At 45.7% G+C, this 20,348-nt stretch overlaps 1 protein-coding gene across 1 annotated transcript in view; it reads right to left on the bottom strand.

Moving 5' to 3' along the window:
- Positions 1–19,546: 19,546 nt before the first annotated feature.
- Positions 19,547–20,348, bottom strand: part of LOC135571421 (mucin-2-like) — a 53,152-nt gene continuing 52,350 nt past the window's right edge. The window contains exon 6 of the mRNA XM_065017639.1: positions 19,547–20,095. Within this exon, the coding sequence (XP_064873711.1) occupies positions 19,547–20,095 (549 nt within the window). The remainder of the gene's footprint in view (positions 20,096–20,348) is intronic.

Genomic DNA, 20,348 nt, shown 5'->3' with positions numbered 1-20,348 from the left:
AACACAGCAGGGCAGAGCAGAGCAGAGTAGAACACAGTAGAGTTAGAACACAGCAGGACAGAGCAGAGTAGAACACAGTAGAGTTAGAACACAGCAGGGCAGAGCAGAGTCGAACACAGCAGGGTAGAGCAGAGTCGAACACAGCAGGGCAGAGCACAGTAGAGTTAGAACACAGCAGGGCAGAGCAGAGTAGAACACAGCAGGGCAGAGCAGTGTATAACACAGTAGAGCTAGTACACAGCAGGGCAGAGAAGATAGCTGGGCGCAGCTGCAAGCCAGGGGCATCCGGCATCGCACCACAGCTACGCCAACATCCCACACTGACAGGAAACACTTAATACAGACCATCTCAGCACCCTTTGTGTTTATGAAGGATATGTGCTGTCTCATTTATAGGCTCCCGAATCCTGTTTCCATCCCACTTCAACTATCTGCTGATCTTGACAGAGATCGAGGTACACTTTAAAACTTAAGGGGAGAGTAAACCCTGTCAGATGCAATACATAAACACTATTCACTACATTAAAGACTAGCATAGATCATCTGAAAATGTAAATATATTATCTCTCATTGAGAATCAATCATGATAAAGCCATCATAACGCAATAGCAAAGTGAAAGGATATGCAACATCTTGTTCACATAATAAACAATTATTTGTTGTGGGTCTGTCCTGTAGGCCTGTACCAAATCCATAATTTACAACCTTTAAGTTTAAGTCTCTAGTCACATTTCAGACTTCTTGTGTTTTTTTGGGGTGTCCCTCCCCCTTTAATGATTTAATGTTCAATGAATCAGCCATTGATGATGTCATAAGAGATTTTTGAACCTCTTTTGCCCCCTAGTGGTAGTACATGGTACATGGTGCCGTGTTTCACCAAGAACCAGCTGAAGCTGAGCCTTTCCACAAGAATCCTAAGGAGAAGCAGGCTTTACAGTACCTCTCTACTGTATCTCGACACGGTATCTCTACACTGTATCTCTCTACTGTATCTCTTTACTGTATCTCTACACTGTATCTCTACACTGTATCTCTCTACTGTATCTCTTTACTGTATCTCTCTACAGTATCTCTATACTGTATCTCTACACGGTATCTCTCTACTGTATCTCTTTACTGTATCTCTACACTGTATCTCTCTACTGTATCTCTTTACTGTATCTCTACACTGTATGTCTCTACTGTATCTCTACACTGTATCTCTCTACTGTATCTCTTTACTGTATCTCTCTAAATCAAATCAAATCAAATCAAATTTTATTTGTCACATACACATGGTTAGCAGATGTTAATGCGAGTGTAGCGAAATGCTTGTGCTTCTAGTTCCGACAATGCAGTGATAACCAACAAGTAATCTAACTAACAATTCCAAAACTACTGTCTTATACACAGTGTAAGGGGATAAGGAATATGTACATAAGGATATATGAATGAGTGATGGTACAGAGCAGCATACAGTAGATGGTATCGAGTACAGTATATACATATGAGATGAGTATGTAGACAAAGTAAACAAAGTGGCATAGTTAAAGTGGCTAGTGACATAAGGATGCAGTCGATGATCTAGAGTACAGTATATACGTATGCATATGAGATGAATAATGTAGGGTAAGTAACATTATATAAGGTAGCATTGTTTAAAGTGGCTAGTGATATATTTACATCATTTCCCATCAATTCCCATTATTAAAGTGGCTGGAGTTGGGTCAGTGTCAATGACAGTGTGTTGGCAGCAGCCACTCAATGTTAGTGGTGGCTGTTTAACAGTCTGATGGCCTTGAGATAGAAGCTGTTTTTCAGTCTCTCGGTCCCAGCTTTGATGCACCTGTACTGACCTCGCCTTCTGGATGATAGCGGGGTGAACAGGCAGTGGTTCGGGTGGTTGATGTCCTTGATGATCTTTATGGCCTTCCTGTAACATCGGGTGGTGTAGGTGTCCTGGAGGGCAGGTAGTTTGCCCCCGGTGATGAGTTGTGCAGACCTCACTACCCTCTGGAGAGCCTTACGGTTGAGGGCGGAGCAGTTGCCGTACCAGGCGGTGACACAGCCCGACAGGATGCTCTCGATTGTGCATCTGTAGAAGTTTGTGAGTGCTTTTGGTGACAAGCCGAATTTCTTCAGCCTCCTGAGGTTGAAGAGGCGCTGCTGCGCCTTCTTCACGACGCTGTCAGTGTGAGTGGACCAATTCAGTTTGTCTGTGATGTGTATGCCGAGGAACTTAAAACTTGCTACCCTCTCCACTACTGATCCATCGATGTGGATAGGGGGGTGTTCCCTCTGCTGTTTCCTGAAGTCCACAATCATCTCCTTAGTTTTGTTGACGTTGAGTGTGAGGTTATTTTCCTGACACCACACTCCGAGGGCCCTCACCTCCTCCCTGTAGGCCGTCTCGTCGTTGTTGGTAATCAAGCCTACCACTGTTGTGTCGTCCGCAAACTTGATGATTGAGTTGGAGGCGTGCGTGGCCACGCAATCGTGGGTGAACAGGGAGTACAGGAGAGGGCTCAGAACGCACCCTTGTGGGGCCCCCGTGTTGAGGATCAGCGGAGAGGAGATGTTGTTGCCTACCCTCACCACCTGGGGGTGGCCCGTCAGGAAGTCCAGTACCCAGTTGCACAGGGCGGGGTCGAGACCCAGGGTCTCGAGCTTGATGACGAGCTTGGAGGGTACTATGGTGTTGAATGCCGAGCTGTAGTCGATGAACAGCATTCTCACATAGGTATTCCTCTTGTCCAGGTGGGTTAGGGCAGTGTGCAGTGTGGTTGAGATTGCATCGTCTGTGGACCTATTTGGGCGGTAAGCAAATTGGAGTGGGTCTAGGGTGTCAGGTAGGGTGGAGGTGATATGGTCCTTGACTAGTCTCTCAAAGCACTTCATGATGACGGAAGTGAGTGCTACGGGCGGTAGTCGTTTAGCTCAGTTACCTTAGCTTTCTTGGGAACAGGAACAATGGTGGCCCTCTTGAAGCATGTGGGAACAGCAGACTGGTATAGGGATTGATTGAATATGTCCGTAAACACACCGGCCAGCTGGTCTGCGCATGCTCTGAGGGCGCGGCTGGGGATGCCGTCTGGGCCTGCAGCCTTGCGAGGGTTAACACGTTTAAATGTCTTACTCACCTCGGCTGCAGTGAAGGAGAGACCGCATGTTTTCGTTGCAGGCCGTGTCAGTGGCACTGTATTGTCCTCAAAGCAGGCAAAAAAGTTATTTAGTCTGCCTGGGAGCAAGACATCCTGGTCCGTGACTGGGCTGGGTTTCTTCTTGTAGTCCGTGATTGACTGTAGACCCTGCCACATGCCTCTTGTGTCTGAGCCATTGAATTGAGATTCCACTTTGTCTCTGTACTGACGCTTAGCTTGTTTAATAGCCTTGCGGAGGGAATAGCTGCATTGTTTATATTCGGACATGTTACCAGACACCTTGCCCTGATTAAAAGCAGTTTCAGTTTCACGCGAATGCTGCCATCAATCCACGGTTTCTGGTTTGGGAATGTTTTTATCGTTGCTATGGGAACGACATCTTCGACGCACGTTCTAATGAACTCGCACACCGAATCAGCGTATTCGTCAATATTTCCATCTGACGCAATACGAAACATGTCCCAGTCCACGTGATGGAAGCAGTCTTGGAGTGTGGAGTCAGCTTGGTCTGACCAGCGTTGGACAGACCTCAGCGTGGGAGCCTCTTGTTTTAGTTTCTGCCTGTAGGCAGCGATCAGCAAAATGGAGTCGTGGTCAGCTTTTCCGAAAGGGGGGCGGGGCAGGGCCTTATATGCGTCGCGGAAGTTAGAGTAACAATGATCCAAGGTTTTACCACCCCTGGTTGCGCAATCGATATGCTGATAAAATTTAGGGAGTCTTGTTTTCAGATTAGCTTTGTTAAAATCCCCAGCTACAATGAATGCAGCCTCCGGATAAATGGTCTCTACTGTATCTCTACACTGTAAATCTCTACTGTATCTCTATACTGTATCTCTACACTGTATGTCTCTACTGTACCTCTCTACTGTATCTCTATACTGTATCTCTCTACTGTATCTCTATACTGTATCTCTACACTGTATGTCTCTACTGTATCTCTTTACTGTATCTCTACACTGTATCTCTATACTGTATCTCTCTACTGTATCTCTATACTGTATCTCTCTACTGTATCTCTATACTGTATCTCTCTACTGTATCTCTATACTGTATCTCTCTACTGTATCTCTATACTGTATCTCTACACTGTATGTCTCTACTGTACCTCTCTACTGTATCTCTATACTGTATCTCTCTACTGTATCTCTATACTGTATCTCTACACTGTATGTCTCTACTGTATCTCTTTACTGTATCTCTACACTGTATGTCTCTACTGTACCTCTTTACAGTAGCTCTGCCTCTTCTTTTCTACACTAAGCAGCAATAGAAGCCACTATATTATTAGCAGTCAAATCTATATGAAACCGTTTGACCAGATGATTTGTTAAGATACAACATGGCTGCTCTGTCTTTATGACAGTAAACACATGGAGTTGTTGGATCTTTTAGCGCTTAATTACATTTTACATACTGACTTTTCCCGTTTCCATGGCTACAAAAGCCCTGTCAATCTATCCCCAGGCCCCTTTAAGCAGTGATCCTTACATAACTGAGAGTGAGCTGACACATTGTGTCCAATAATCTCTTTTTCGGGAACACCTGGGAATATCTTGTTGCCAAGCTTGTTAGGACATAGGGATTAGCATGGTTCATCAGGGTTTCACTCTGAGATAGTAACTTTTCAATGTTCACTGTCTGTCACAACCTCTGAAATGCTTGAATCACTGTTAAATTCAACATAAATATGATGATGTATACAGTATTACTACATTTATTCAATGTGGTATAGCCATTGTTTGTGACTGGCATTCTGTGGGTATATCCTGTCTACCAGCCTCTGTCATGGGGTATATCCTGTCTATCATTATGTATATCCTGTCTACCAGCCTCTGTCATGGGGTATATCCTGTCTATCATTATGTATATCCTGTCTACCAGCCTCTGTCATGGGGTATATCCTGTCTATCATTGTGTATATCCTGTCTACCAGCCTCTGTCATGGGGTATATCCTGTCTATCAGTCTCTGTCATGGGGTATATCCTGTCTATCATTATGTATATCCTGTCTACCAGCCTCTGTCATGGGGTATATCCTGTCTATCATTATGTATATCCTGTCTATCATTATGTATATCCTGTCTACCAGCCTCTGTCATGGGGTATATCCTGTCTATCATTATGTATATCCTGTCTACCAGTCTCTGTCATGGGGTATATCCTGTCTATCATTATGTATATCATATCTACCATCCTCTAATGGGGTATATCCTGTCTATCATTATGTATATCCTGTCTATACGCCTCTGTCTTGGGGGGTATATCCTGTTTATCATGGGGTATATCCTGTTTATCATGGGGTATATCCTGTCTACCAGCCTTAATCATGGGGTATAAATCTTGTCTGTCATGGGGGGTATATCCTGTCTACACGCCTCTGTCATGGGGGTATATCCTGTATCATTGGCTCCCTTCCTATATAAACACTTGTTGTTATCAGGGTAGCTTTTTGTGTTACTGTTGGGTAGAGCCTCTCTCTCCCTGTTCAGTGGTAACATGAGACAGACCCCAGGCCGTTGGCTGTGTCAGACACCAGACGATCACACCAGGCATAACCTTCCTCTCTGACACTGCATTGGTCGGTTCACTTCACACCCCGGCCACTTGACCAGGACCAGCAGCTAATCATTCACAGGACATTAAGTATGGTTGTCATTCAGTCATATTGCTCAGGATTCTGTCATGTTGTTTAGGATTCTGTCATGTTGTTTAGGATTCTGTCATAATGCTCAGAATTCTGTCATGTTGTTCAGGATTCTGTCATGTTGTTTAGGATTCTGTCATATTGTTCAGGATTCTGTCATATTGTTCAGGATTCTATCATATTGTTCAGGATTCTGTCATATTGTTTAGGATTCTGTCATGTTGTTTAGGATTCTGTCATGTTGTTTAGGATTCTGTCATATTGTTCAGGATTCTGTCATATTGTTTAGGATTCTGTCATATTGTTCAGGATTCTATCATATTGTTCAGGATTCTGTCATATTGTTCAGGATTCTGTCATATTGTTTAGGATTCTGTCATACTGTTAAGGAAAGCATGGCTAATATTGTTTCAATATTTCAGGGAAAATATTCAAAAAGCAATTGTCTGTGATTTGTAAATTGACAGCATGTTTGTCTGACATTTCAGAAAATAATCTCCATGTTTTTCTGTTTACAACTCTATGCGCTGTCTCTAAAGTGTTTCGTAAAAAGATGTCAGCTTTGAAGTGTGAGTCAAATGGCATTGTGGAGATGAGAAACATGATAGCATGTAAACCAGATCACAGAAGTTCCAAAAGAATAAAGACATTACAAATGTTAAATTATGTATATGGAGTTGAAGTCGGAAGTTTACATACACCTTAGCCAAATACATTTAAACTCAGTTTTTTCACAATTCCTGACATTTCATCCTAGTAAAAATTCCCTGTCTTAGGTCAGTTAGCATCACCAATTCATTTTAAGAATGTGAAATGTCAGAATAATAGTAGAGAGAATGATTTATTTCAGCATTTTTTTTTTCAGAAGTTTCCATACACTCAATTAGTATTTGGTTGCATTGCCTTTAAATTGTTTAACTTGGGCAAACGTTTCGGGTAGCCTTCCACAAGCTTCCCACAATAAGTTGGGTGAATTTTGGCCCATTCCTCTTGACAGAGCTGGTGTAACTGAGTCAGGTTTGTAGGCCTCCTTTCTCGTACACGCTTTTTCAGTTCTGCCCACAAATGTTCTATAGGATTGAGGTCAGGGCTTTGTGATGGCCACTCCAGTACCTTGACTTTGTTGTCCTTAAGCCATTTTGCCACAACTTATGAAGTATGCTTGTGGTCATTGTCCATTTGGAAGACCCATTTGCGACCAAGCTTTAACTTCCTGACTAATGTCTTGAGATGTTGTTTCAATATATCCACAATTTTTCCTGCCTCATGATGCCATCTATTGTGTGAAGTGCACCAGTCCCTCCTGCAGCAAAGCACCCTACAACATGATGCTGCCACCCCCGTGCTTCATGGTTGGGATGGTGTTCTTCGGTTTGCAAGCCTCCCCTTTTTCCTCCAAACATAACGATGGTCATTACGGCCAAACAGTTCTATCTTTGTTTCATCAGACCAGAGGACATTTCTCCAAAAAGTACGATCTTTGTCCCCATGTGCATTTCCAAACCATAGTCTGGCTTTTTATGGCGGTTTTGGAGCAGTGGCTTCTTCCTTGCTGAGTGGCCTTTCAAATTATGTCAATATAGGACTCAGTTTACTGTGGATATAGATACTTTTGTACCTGTTTCCTCCAGCATCTTCACAATGTCCTTTGCTGTTGTTTTGGGATTGATTCACACTTTTCGCACCAAAGTAAGTTAATCTCTAGGAGACAGAACGGTTCTTCTTGCTGAGCGGTATGATGGCTGGTATGATAACTGCGTGGTCCCTTGATGTTTATACTTGTGTACTATTGTTTGTACAGATGAACGTGGTACCTTCAGGCATTTGAAAATTGCTCCCAAGGATGAATTGTTTACAGACAGATTATTGTGGAGGTCTACTATTTTTTTGTAGGTTTTGGCTGATTTCTTTAGATTTTCCCATGATGTCAAGCAAAGAGGCACTGAGTTTGAAGGTAGGGCTTGAAATACATCTACAGGTACAACTCCAAATGACTCAAATTATTACAATTAGCCTATCAGAAGCTTCTAAAGCCATGACATATTTTTTCTGGAATTTTCCAAGCTGTTTAAAGGCACAGTCAACTTAGTGTATGTCAACGTCTGACCCACTGGAATTGTGATACAGTGAATTATAAGTGAAATAAACTGTCTGTAAACAATTGTTGGAAAAATTACTTGTGTCATGCACAAAGTAGATGTCCTAACCGACTTGCCAAAACTATAGTTTGTTAACAAGAAATTTGTGGAGTGGTTGAAAAAATAGTTTTAATGACTCCAACCTAAGTGTATGTAAACTTTAGACTTGAACTGTATATAGTGGTGTAACGATGTGCACATGGTTGAAGTACAAAATGGAAAATAAATAAAGAAATATTGGTTGTATTTACAATGGTGTTTGTTCTTCACTGGTTGCCCTTTTCTTGTGGTAATAGGTCACAAATCTTGCTGCTGTGATGGCACACTGTGGTATTTCACCCTAATTCTTCATCTCTCTCTCTCTCTCGCTCTCTAGCTCTCTCTCTCTCTCTCTCACTCTCTCTTTAGCTCTTTCTCTCTCTCTCTCTCTCACTCTCTCTTTAGCTCTCTCTCTCTCACTCTCTCTTTAGCTCTCTCTCTCTCTCTCTTTCTCACTCTCTTTAGATCTTTCTCTCTCTCTCTCTCTCACTCTCTCTTTAGCTCTCTCTCTCTCTCTCTCTCTCTCTCTCTCACTCTCTCTTTAGCTCTCTCTCTCTCTCTCTTTCTCACTCTCTTTAGATCTTTCTCTCTCTCTCTCTCTCACTCTCTCTTTAGCTCTTTCTCTCTCTCTCTCTCTCACTCTCTCTTTAGCTCTCTCTCTCTCACTCTCTCTTTAGCTCTCTCTCTCTCTCTCTTTCTCACTCTCTTTAGATCTTTCTCTCTCTCTCTCTCTCACTCTCTCTTTAGCTCTTTCTCTCTCTCTCTCACTCTCTCTTTAGCTCTCTCTCTCTCTCTCTCTCTCTCTCTCTCACTCTCTCTTTAGCTCTTTCTCTCTAGCTCTCTCTCTCTCTCTCTAGCTCTAAATAAATAAAGTTCCTCTTTAATAAAGTTAATCTTTAATACAATTTCTCCTTAATAAAGTTCATCTTTAATACAGTTTCTCCTTAATAAAGTTCCTCTTTAATAAAGTTCCTGCTTAATAAAGTTCCTACTTAATAGGTCATCTTGTAGATTGTCACTTTTATGAAATGGACCTCTGTGCTGTTATTATGGTCTCTTAACCTTGTCATCCTGTCGTGTTATGAATGGTTAGGATTAAGAACAATGCTTCCTCTTACAATTAAAGTGTCAAGCGCTTGGCATACAAACGGTTCGATTGTGGCAGGTTGTAGCCTTAATGAGGGTTTGCTGCCAGGGAGGAAGAGTGAAACGCAAGTCAACTATGTAGTGTTTGTTGCATTGTTCTACAGTAGCTTTAATTTGACTGACTGCTAGGGAGAGAGGCCGGGCAGCTGTGTCCTCCATGGGTCCACACACGTCCTCTTTGAACAGCGCCAGAAATACTGCATGGGAAAATTAATCAAACATCTGGCCTTATGGGCTGCTTCCTGTTGTCAGTGTGCCATCAGTCACAGGTTAAAATGGGAGGCTAATAAAACAGAACTTATGGAAACTTTCACTACACGTATGATTTCCCCCTTCCGCTTCACCACACACCAACATCAAGCATTTTATATGAATCCTATTGGAGCGTCGGTCGATGGAGAAGAGTGTACGGGTCACTATCTCTCCAGTTGGAGTGTTTTGACCACCCAGTTTGTTTATGAGGGAGGTTCAACTGTCACCTGACTGTACAGTAATGGCCGACGTACTATGAAGCCAAACTGCACGGGGAGCTCAGTGTTAGAGCACATACGGTGGGGCAAAAAAAGTATTTAGTCAGCCAACAATTGTGCAAGTTCTCCCACTTAAAAAGACGAGAGAGGCCTGTAATTTTCATCATAGGTACAGAAAATCCAGAAAATCACATTGTAGGATTTTTTATGAATTTATTTGCAAATTATGGTGGAAAATAAGTATTTGGTCAATAACAAAAGTTTATCTCAATACTTTGTTATATACCCTTTATTGGAAATGACAGAGGTCAAACGTTTTCTGTAAGGCTTCACAAGGTTTTCACATAATGTTGCTGGTATTTTGGCCCATTCCTCCATGCAGATCTCCTCTAGAGCAGTGATGTTTTGGGGCTGTTGCTGGGCAACATGGACATTCAACTCCCTCCAAAGATTTTCTATGGGGTTGAGATCTGGAGACTGGCTAGGCCACTCCAGGACCTTGAAATGCTTCTTATGAAGCCACTCCTTCGTTGCCCGGGCGGTGTGTTTGGGATCATTGTCATGCTGAAAGACCCAGCCACGTTTCATCTTCAATGCCCTTGCTGATGGAAGGGGGTTTTCACTCAAAATCTCACGATGCATGGCCCCATTCATTCTTTCCTTTACACGGATCAGTCGTCCTGGTCCATTTGCAGAAAAACAGTAGAAAAAAACTTCACAGTAGGTATGATGTTTAGATGCAACTCAGCATTCTTTGTCCTCCAAACACGACGAGTTGAGTTTTTACCAAAAAGTTATATTTTGGTTTCATCTGACCATATGACATTCTCCCAATCTTCTTCTGGATCATCCAAATGCTCTCTAGCAAACTTCAGACGGGCCTGGACATGTACTGGCTTAAACAAGGGGACACGTCTGGCACTGCAGGATTTGAGTCCCTGGCGGCGTAGTGTGTTACTGATAGTAGGCTTTGTTACTTTGGTCCCAGCTCTCTGCAGGTCATTCACTAGGTCCCCCTGTGTAGTTCTGGGATTTTTGCTCACCGTTCTTGTGATCATTTTGACCCCACGGGGTGAGATCTTGCGTGGAGCCCCAGATCAAGGGAGATTATCAGTGGTCTTGTATGTCTTCCATTTCCTAATATTTGCTCCCACAGTTGGATTTCTTCAAACCAAGCTGCTTACCTATTGCAGATTCAGTCTTCCCAGCCTGGTGCAGGTCTACAATTTTGTTTCTGGTGTCCTTTGACAGCTCTTTGGTCTTGGCCATAGTGAAGTTTGGAGTGTGACTGTTTGAGGTTGTGGACAGGTGTCTTTTATACTGATAACAAGTTCAAACACATGCCATTAAAACTTCTTGCGTCGAGCCAACCCGGATCCGGTATCATGACTACAGCCTCAATGCGCAGAGCGCATAAGCTCGTTCACAGCATATTCACAGCCATATAAGGAGACCAGAGTAAAACAGAGCGTCAAAAATCCTGCTCATTTCCTGTTTGAAGTTTCATCTTGGTTTCGCCTGTAAAATCAGTTCTGGGGCACTCACAGATCATATCTTTGCAGTTTTGAAAACGTCAGAGTGTTTTCTTTCCAAAGCTGGCAATTATATGCATAGTCAAGCATCTTTTCGTGACAAAATATTGCGCTTACAACGGGCACGTTTTTTTATCCAATAATGACATAGCGCCCCCATAGGTTGAAGAGGTTAATACAGGAGGACAGAGGAGCCTCTTAAAGAAGAAGTTACAGGTCTGTGAGAGCCAGGTGACCAAATACTTATTTTCCACCATAATTTGCAAATAAATTCATAAAAAATCCTACAATGTGATTTTCTGGATTTTTTTTCTCATTTTGTCTGTCACAGTTGAAGTGTACCTATGATGAAAATGACAGGCCTCTCTCGTCTTTTTAAGTGGGAGAACTTGCACAATTGGTGGCTGACTAAATACTTTTTTGCCCCACTGTAGCTCTTCTAACTTGTGGGTCAGAGAAGGCAGTGTGCTTTCATCCAACTAACGTTGAGAGCACAAATGGCAGCACGTGCTCTGGTTTCTTGTCAGATTTAGGAGAATAAGTACACCTCCCCCCAGGACCAAAGGCTTCTCCAGTTGTAGATGCATAGAACGTCATCACTCCTGTTCAACAACCTGACACATATTTTGGTAGGATTGTCACCACAAGAAGGAAGTTGTAAACCAGAGAGGCTCCCAATCCAGGAAGTATCTTTTCTTTGGGGAGAATCTTGCCTTGAGAGCAGACAGAACCTTGTGTGGCTCCCTAACCTGCTACAGAACAGAGAAACACAGTCACACTAACCTACCATAGAACACACAGAGAAACACAGTTACAATAACCTGCTACAGAACAGAGAAACACAGTCACACTAACCTGCTACAGAACAGAGAAACACAGTCACACTAACCTACCATAGAACACACGGAGAAACACAGTTACAATAACCTACCATAGAACACACAGAGAAACACAGTCACACTAACCTACCATAGAACACACAGAGAAACACAGTTACACTAACCTACCATAGAACACACAGAGAAACACAGTCACACTAACCTACCATAGAACACACAGAGAAACACAGTCACACTAACCTACCATAGAACACACAGAGAAACACAGTCACACTAACCTACCATAGAACACACAGAGAAACACAGTCACACTAACCTACCATAGAACACACAGAGAAACACAGGCACACTAAGCTACCATAGAACACACAGAGAAACACAGTCACACTAACCTACCATAGAACACACAGAGAAACACAGTCACACTAACCTACCATAGAACACACAGAGAAACACAGTCACACTAACCTACCATAGAACACACAGAGAAACACAGTCACACTAACCTACCATAGAACACACAGAGAAACACAGTTACACTAACCTACCATAGAACACACAGAGAAACACAGTCACACTAACCTACCATAGAACACACAGAGAAACACAGTCACACTAACCTACCATTGAACACACAGAGAAACACAGTCACACTAACCTACCATAGAACACACAGAGAAACACAGTCACACTAACCTACCATAGAACACACAGAGAAACACAGTCACACTAACCTACCATAGAACACACAGAGAAACACAGTCACACTAACCTGCTACAGAACAGAGAAACACAGTAGAGTCTTACAACGCATCTGCATGACAGTTAAAGTTGTCATTGGTGCACATCATTATCTGTTCATCACAGTATTCATAAACACCTCCTTTCAACATCTTCCACTAGGTCGTATCCACAGTCACATCTAATGGGGGGGGGGATAATATATTTACTTGGTGAAGAGCGGAGATTGACACCAGTGCTTAGGACATGTTAGTAACTAACAAAACAACTGTTGTTTTTATATCCTTTCTTTCCTGGACACTTTGGTAACTCCAACCAGAGGCGTCGTGCCCATAGGGGCAGGTGCCCCCTCAGATTTTTCTGATGTTAAATGAATGTCTAAACTAGACTTTTAAGACCACTTTTTAATCTTAATAAATCATACAGTGATCTGTCACCTGTGTTTTGCAGAGGGGGCACACTAACTGAAAAAGGAGTGTTATTGTCCCCTATTATGTGACTCCTTCCAAGGTGTAAAGATATGTGTGCAGAAAATATTGTGAGATGAGGAGGAGAGCGAATGTCGAGTGACACACCAAGTGTTTGATTTGATTTTAGCTGCCGGTGATTGGCAGAACTCGCAGGATGTATGTTTGTATATTTATTTGATCAAGCTATGCTATGTTGCTTATTGATTCCCTATTGATGAATAAATAAAAACTTGTCCATTTTTACAAAGTTGGCTTCAGCCTAGCCAGCTAGATAGGTTCCCAGTCTCCCAACCTCATAACCAGCTCCCAGGCCATTTCAGGCTATCAATCAAGTTAGAGTAGCTATCTTAGCTATCTTAGCTAGAGTAGCTATTAGAGGAGCTATCTATCTTAGCTAGAGTAGCTATTAGAGGAGCTATCTTAGCTATCTTAGCTAGAGTAGCTATTAGAGGCTATCTTAGCTATCTTAGCTATCTTAGCTAGAGTAGCTATTAGAGGAGCTATTTTTTTGTGTGTTATCTGTGATGGTTTTGTTTGTCTTGTGTAGTTTCTTAATCAAACTGTATGTGTAAACATGTATACACAGGGCCCAGCTGTAACAGAGACCTTGGTCTCAGTCAGGGCCCAGCTGTAACAGAGACCTTGGTCTCAGTCAGGGCCCAGCTGTAACAGAGACCTTGGTCTCAGTCAGGGCCCAGCTGTAACAGAGACCTTGGTCTCAGTCAGGGCCCAGCTGTAACAGAGGGTCTCAGTCAGGCCCAGCTGTAACAGAGACCTTGGTCTCAGTCACTGGAGACCTCGGTCTCAGTCAGGGCTGTAACAGAGACCTTGGTCTCAGTCAGGCCCAGCTGTAACAGAGACCTTGGTCTCAGTCAGGGCCCAGCTGTAACAGAGACCTTGGTCTCAGTCAGGGCCCAGCTGTAACAGAGACCTTGGTCTCAGTCAGGGCCCAGCTGTAACAGAGACCTTGGTCTCAGTCAGGGCCCAGCTGTAACAGAGACCTCGGTCTCAGTCAGGGCCCAGCTGTAACAGAGACATCGGTCTCAGTCAGGGCCCAGCTGTAACAGAGACCTTGGTCTCAGTCAGGGCCCAGATGTAACAGAGACCTTGGTCTCAGTCAGGGCCCAGCTATAACAGAGACCTCGGTCTCAGTCAGCGCCCAGCTGTAACAGAAACCTCGGTCTCAGTCAGGGCCCAGCTGTAACAGAGACATCGGTCTCAGTCAGGGCCTAGATGTAACAGGGACCTCGGTCTCAGTCAGGGCCCAGCTATTAAAGAGACCTCGGTCTCAGTCAGGGCCCAGCTGGAACAGAGACCTCGGTCTCAGTCAGGGCCCAGATGTAACAGAGGCCTCGGTCTCAGTCAGGGCCCATATGTAACAGAGACCTCGGTCTCAGTCAGGGCCCAGATGTAACAGAGGCCTCGGTCTCAGTCAGGGCCCATATGTAACAGAGACCTTGGTCTCAGTCAGGGCCCATATGTAACAGAGGCCTCGGTCTCAGTCAGGGCCCATATGTAACAGAGGCCTCGGTCTCAGTCAGGGCCCAGCTGGAACAGAGACCTCGGTCTCAGTCAGGGCCCAGCTATTATAGAGACCTCGGTCTCAGTCAGGGCCCAGATGTAACAGAGGCCTCGGTCTCAGTCAGGGCCCATATGTAACAGAGACCTTGGTCTCAGTCAGGGCCCATATGTAACAGAGGCCTCGGTCTCAGTCAGGGCCCAGCTGTAACAGAGACCTTGGTCTCAGTCTGTGTTCCTTGTTGAAATAAAGGTATAATAATATACCACTGTAGCAGTTGTAATAAACTCTGAAGGCATAGATGTTCTTAAAGAGTCAATGTGCAAGCACCCCCCAGACCTCCCCTCCAGACCACCCCTACAGACCCCCTCCAAACCACCCCTCCAGACCCCCTCCAGACCCCCCTCCAACCCCCCCCTCCAGACCACCCCCAGACAACCCCCTCCAACTACCCACCCTCCAGACTACCCCCTACAAATGACCCGCCCTCCAGACCCTCCCCCTCCAGACCACCCCCAGACCACCCCCTCCAAACTACCCACCTCCAGACCACCCCCCTCCAGACCCCCCATCCTCCAGACTAACCCTCCTCCAGACCACCCCCCAGACCACACTCCCTCCAAACTACCCACCCTCCAGACCCCCTCCAGACTACCCCTCCTCCAGACCACACCTCTCCAGACCACCCCCTCCACACCCCTCCGCTCCAGACCACCCCTCTCCAGACCACCCCTCTCCAGACCCCCCCCTCCAAACTACCCCTCCTCCAGACGACCCCCCACCTTCATCCTTACATCCTTGTTGCCCACCTCTAGTGTAATGGATACGTGACGCCCCAGACTCCAACCCTTCATGACTTCCTTTTAGACATTGCACTCAACAGCTGGCTAGGGGCTCGCAGAATGGCTCATTTGCCATGCTTTTTATTGCAGTCATATAGTTGGAACAGGAAACGCCTGTCTGACTCGGCATTGTGCTAGGTTGTTTAGGACGTACAAAGCGCTCAGAGATCTCCCACGAGGTGCACATTGTCAACATTCACCCCAGAGCTTAGCCTAAATTCAAGAAAATGCATGCAGTTTGAAGAACATACAGTATATGGAATGTTTGGTATATCTCTATAATAGAACAGGCATTGGTCATAGCATTCTAGAACATTGCTGCAGTAGCTGAATATTTAATGAGATGGAATAGGGTTCTTACAACCCAGTCTCTCATTGGCTGGTTGTCAGCTGCATGAATACTGTGGGGGACAGGGATCAGCAGCTCTATAACTCCTTCAGACAGGTTTGTCATTCAGTGTCAGTGGTCCACTAGGGAGCTCCCTTCAATATCAAAGCTAGTTCTGATGGATGACTGTTGGCCCACTGTTGGTGGGGTGTTGCTGACACGTCCTGGCGTTACCTGGCACATGATGCTGTACTGCATGTGTCTCTGATGTGTGCATCAATGGCATCCCGCTCCCACTATGGCCAAGAGCACGGTTATGGAGCCATACAGGAAACCATACACAGAGGAGCCATACAGGAAACCATACACAGTGGAGCCCTACAGTCAGACAACACAGAGGAGTCCTACAGGCAGACATACACAGAGGAGCGCTACAGGCAGACATACACAGAGGAGCTCTACAGTCAGACATACACAGAGGAGCTCTACAGTCAGACATACACAGAGGAGCCATACAGGAAACCATACACAGAGGAGCCATACAGGAAACCATACACAGTGGAGCCCTACAGTCAGACAACACAGAGGAGCCCTACAGGCAGACATACACAGAGGAGCCCTACAGGCAGACATACACAGAGGAGCTCTACAGTCAGACATACACAGAGGAGCCCTACAGGCAGACATACACAGAGGAGCCCTACAGGCAGACAACACAGAGGAGCCCTACAGGCAGACATACACAGAGGAGCCCTACAGGCAGACATACACAGAGGAGCTCTACAGTCAGACATACACAGAGGAGCCCTACAGGCAGACATACACAGAGGAGCCCTACAGGCAGACATACACAGAGGAGCCCTACAGGCAGACATACACAGAGGAGCCCTACAGGCAGACATACACAGAGGAGCCCTACAGGCAGACATACACAGAGGAGCCCTACAGGCAGACATACACAGAGGAGCCCTACAGGCAGACATACACAGAGGAGCTCTACAGTCAGACATACACAGAGGAGCTCTACAGTCAGACATACACAGAGGAGCCCTACAGGCAGACATACACAGAGGAGCTCTACAGTCAGACATACACAGAGGAGCTCTACAGTCAGACATACACAGAGGAGCCCTACAGGCAGACATACACAGAGGAGCTCTACAGTCAGACATACACAGAGGAGCTCTACAGTCAGACATACACAGAGGAGCCCTACAGGCAGACATACACAGAGGAGCCCTACAGGCAGACATACACAGAGGAGCCCTACAGGCAGACATACACAGAGGAGCCCTACAGGCAGACATACACAGAGGAGCCCTACAGGCAGACATACACAGAGGAGCCCTACAGGCAGACATACACAGAGGAGCTCTACAGGCAGACATACACAGAGGAGCCCTACAGGCAGACATACACAGAGGAGCTCTACAGTCAGACATACACAGAGGAGCCCTACAGGCAGACATACACAGAGGAGCTCTACAGTCAGACATACACAGAGGAGCTCTACAGGCAGACATACACAGAGGAGCTCTACAGTCAGACATACACAGAGGAGCTCTACAGTCAGACATACACAGAGGAGCCCTACAGGCAGACATACACAGAGGAGCTCTACAGTCAGACATACACAGAGGAGCCCTACAGGCAGACATACACAGAGGAGCTCTACAGTCAGACATACACAGAGGAGCCCTACAGGCAGACATACACAGAGGAGCCCTACAGGCAGACATACACAGAGGAGCCCTACAGGCAGACATACACAGAGGAGCCCTACAGGCAGACATACACAGAGGAGCTCTACAGTCAGACATACACAGAGGAGCCCTACAGGCAGACATACACAGAGGAGCCCTACAGGCAGACATACACAGAGGAGCCCTACAGGCAGACATACACAGAGGAGCCCTACAGGCAGACATACACAGAGGAGCCCTACAGGCAGACATACACAGAGGAGCCCTACAGGCAGACATACACAGAGGAGCCCTACAGGCAGACATACACAGAGGAGCCCTACAGGCAGACATACACAGAGGAGCTCTACAGTCAGACATACACAGAGGAGCTCTACAGTCAGACATACACAGAGGAGCCCTACAGGCAGACATACACAGAGGAGCTCTACAGTCAGACATACACAGAGGAGCTCTACAGTCAGACATACACAGAGGAGCCCTACAGGCAGACATACACAGAGGAGCTCTACAGTCAGACATACACAGAGGAGCTCTACAGTCAGACATACACAGAGGAGCCCTACAGGCAGACATACACAGAGGAGCCCTACAGGCAGACATACACAGAGGAGCCCTACAGGCAGACATACACAGAGGAGCCCTACAGGCAGACATACACAGAGGAGCCCTACAGGCAGACATACACAGAGGAGCCCTACAGGCAGACATACACAGAGGAGCTCTACAGGCAGACATACACAGAGGAGCCCTACAGGCAGACATACACAGAGGAGCTCTACAGTCAGACATACACAGAGGAGCCCTACAGGCAGACATACACAGAGGAGCTCTACAGGAAACCATACGGAGGTCATTGCTCCACAGATAAGCAATAAAATGATAATTCTATATTGTTGTGGCTGATAGCATTGTATGTTGGTGATGAAAACACTTTCTATAGTCAATTCATTTCAGCAAAACCCAATGGTGTGATTTATTTTCCTCAAAGGGATTCTTATTGAGGTGGCTGTGGCATAGCTAACAACACACTAACACCCTCCCCAGGGCTTCTATGAAGGTTCCAGTCATTGTTTCACAGTTCCTATTGGCTGAAGTACCTAGCAGGAAGGAAGAGGGGCTGGGTGGGGGGGGGGGGGGGGTTGAGTAGGGAGCGTGAGCCTAGACCATAAAGCCTGGCAACCACCCTGCTACATTGTTCACCAGCGTCATTCCAACACGGTCTCATTGGATTCCTCCAGCCTCTCTGCACATCCTGTCCTGTTATAGGTACTGAAGGTCTTTGCTGACAGCCAGACACAACATGTATCCTGACCATACGGGCTGATCGCTTTTGTTTTGCCATGAAGCTTCTTGCCCAGCATGAAGACGGAATGACTATAGAAATAGAATGTAAAGGGTGGCTCAATGCCATGTTATAAAACAAACAACTAGACTATGACTACATCCCAATAATATGCTGGTCATATGCTGCAGGGTACTGTAGACTGAGCATACTACGTAGACTAATACATGTCCTACCCTTTAGCCACAGCCTAAGCCTACATATATGTCAACCACATTTCTTCTTTTGGCACCACCTTGTGGCCCAGCACTGTGTGGTCTTCTCAGGAAGGACAGCTCTCCTGCCCAGCACTGTGGTCCTCTCAGGAAGGACAGCTCTCCTGCCCAGCACTGTGGTCCTCTCAGGAAGGACAGCTCTCCTTCATTACATTAAAACATTTACTGGTGCAACGCATGGCTTTTATGTAAAAAAAAAAAAACTATACAAACACATCAAATTACGTTGTTTCTTTTGTAAGGAGAGTTTTTTTTTCACAGAGGTATATGAGAATTATACAGGTCCCACAGCCATATGTTGTCAACAGGAACCTATTTGTGGTCAATGTTCAATGTGTCTTTTGTTTTTATAAATAGTCAGATAAAGGATTTCATAGGCTGACCACGTTGAAACATTCTAGTGATGTCCTCCACATCTACAGTTACAGTGTACAGTCAAGCAGCCTCTGTGTGTCTGTGAGGGCCTGAACATGAGAATGAGTATGCGCCCTCTGGTGGTGGGGTCCAGGGATTGGACCCTCTGGTGGTGGGGTCCAGGGATTGGACCCTCTGGTGGTGGTGTCCAGGGATTGAACCCTCTGGTGGTGGGGTCCAGGGATTGGACCCTCTGGTGGTGGGGTCCAGGGATTGAACCCTCTGGTGGTGTGGTCCAGGGATTGAACCCTCTGCTGGTGGGGTCCAGGGATTGAACCCTCTGGTGGTGTGGTCCAGGGATTGAACCCTCTGGTGGTGGGGTCCAGGGATTGGACCCTCTGGTGGTGGGGTCCAGGGATTGGACCCTCTGGTGGTGGGGTCCAGGGATTGAACCCTCTGGTGGTGGGGTCCAGGGATTGGACCCTCTGGTGGAGGGGTCCAGGGATTGAACCCTCTGGTGGTGTGGTCCAGGGATTGGACCCTCTGGTGGTGGGGTCCAGGGATTGGACCCTCTGGTGGTGGGGTCCAGGGATTTGACCCTCTGGTGGTGGGGTCCAGGGATTGAACCCTCTGGTGGTGGGGTCCAGAATGTTCTGGAGAGTGGTTTAGTTACTCTTGCCCAACCCAACCAACAGGGGCTACATGGTGCTGTGAGAGTGAAAGTTCTATCACCAGTTTCTCCTCTGCAATATGACTCCCACAAATATAAATCACATTCCTTTAGTGTTTCTGCCATGTTGTTTTTCAGCAGCACTTTGTCATGGTGGGATCGTATGAAGACATCAATAAATGAATTTATGAGGTGTTATCCAGTAGGCAACAA

The sequence above is a fragment of the Oncorhynchus nerka genome, linkage group LG1 (assembly GCF_034236695.1).
Source record: "Oncorhynchus nerka isolate Pitt River linkage group LG1, Oner_Uvic_2.0, whole genome shotgun sequence".
Taxonomy (NCBI): domain Eukaryota; kingdom Metazoa; phylum Chordata; class Actinopteri; order Salmoniformes; family Salmonidae; genus Oncorhynchus; species Oncorhynchus nerka.
This window is presented reverse-complemented; position numbering and strand designations above follow the sequence as displayed.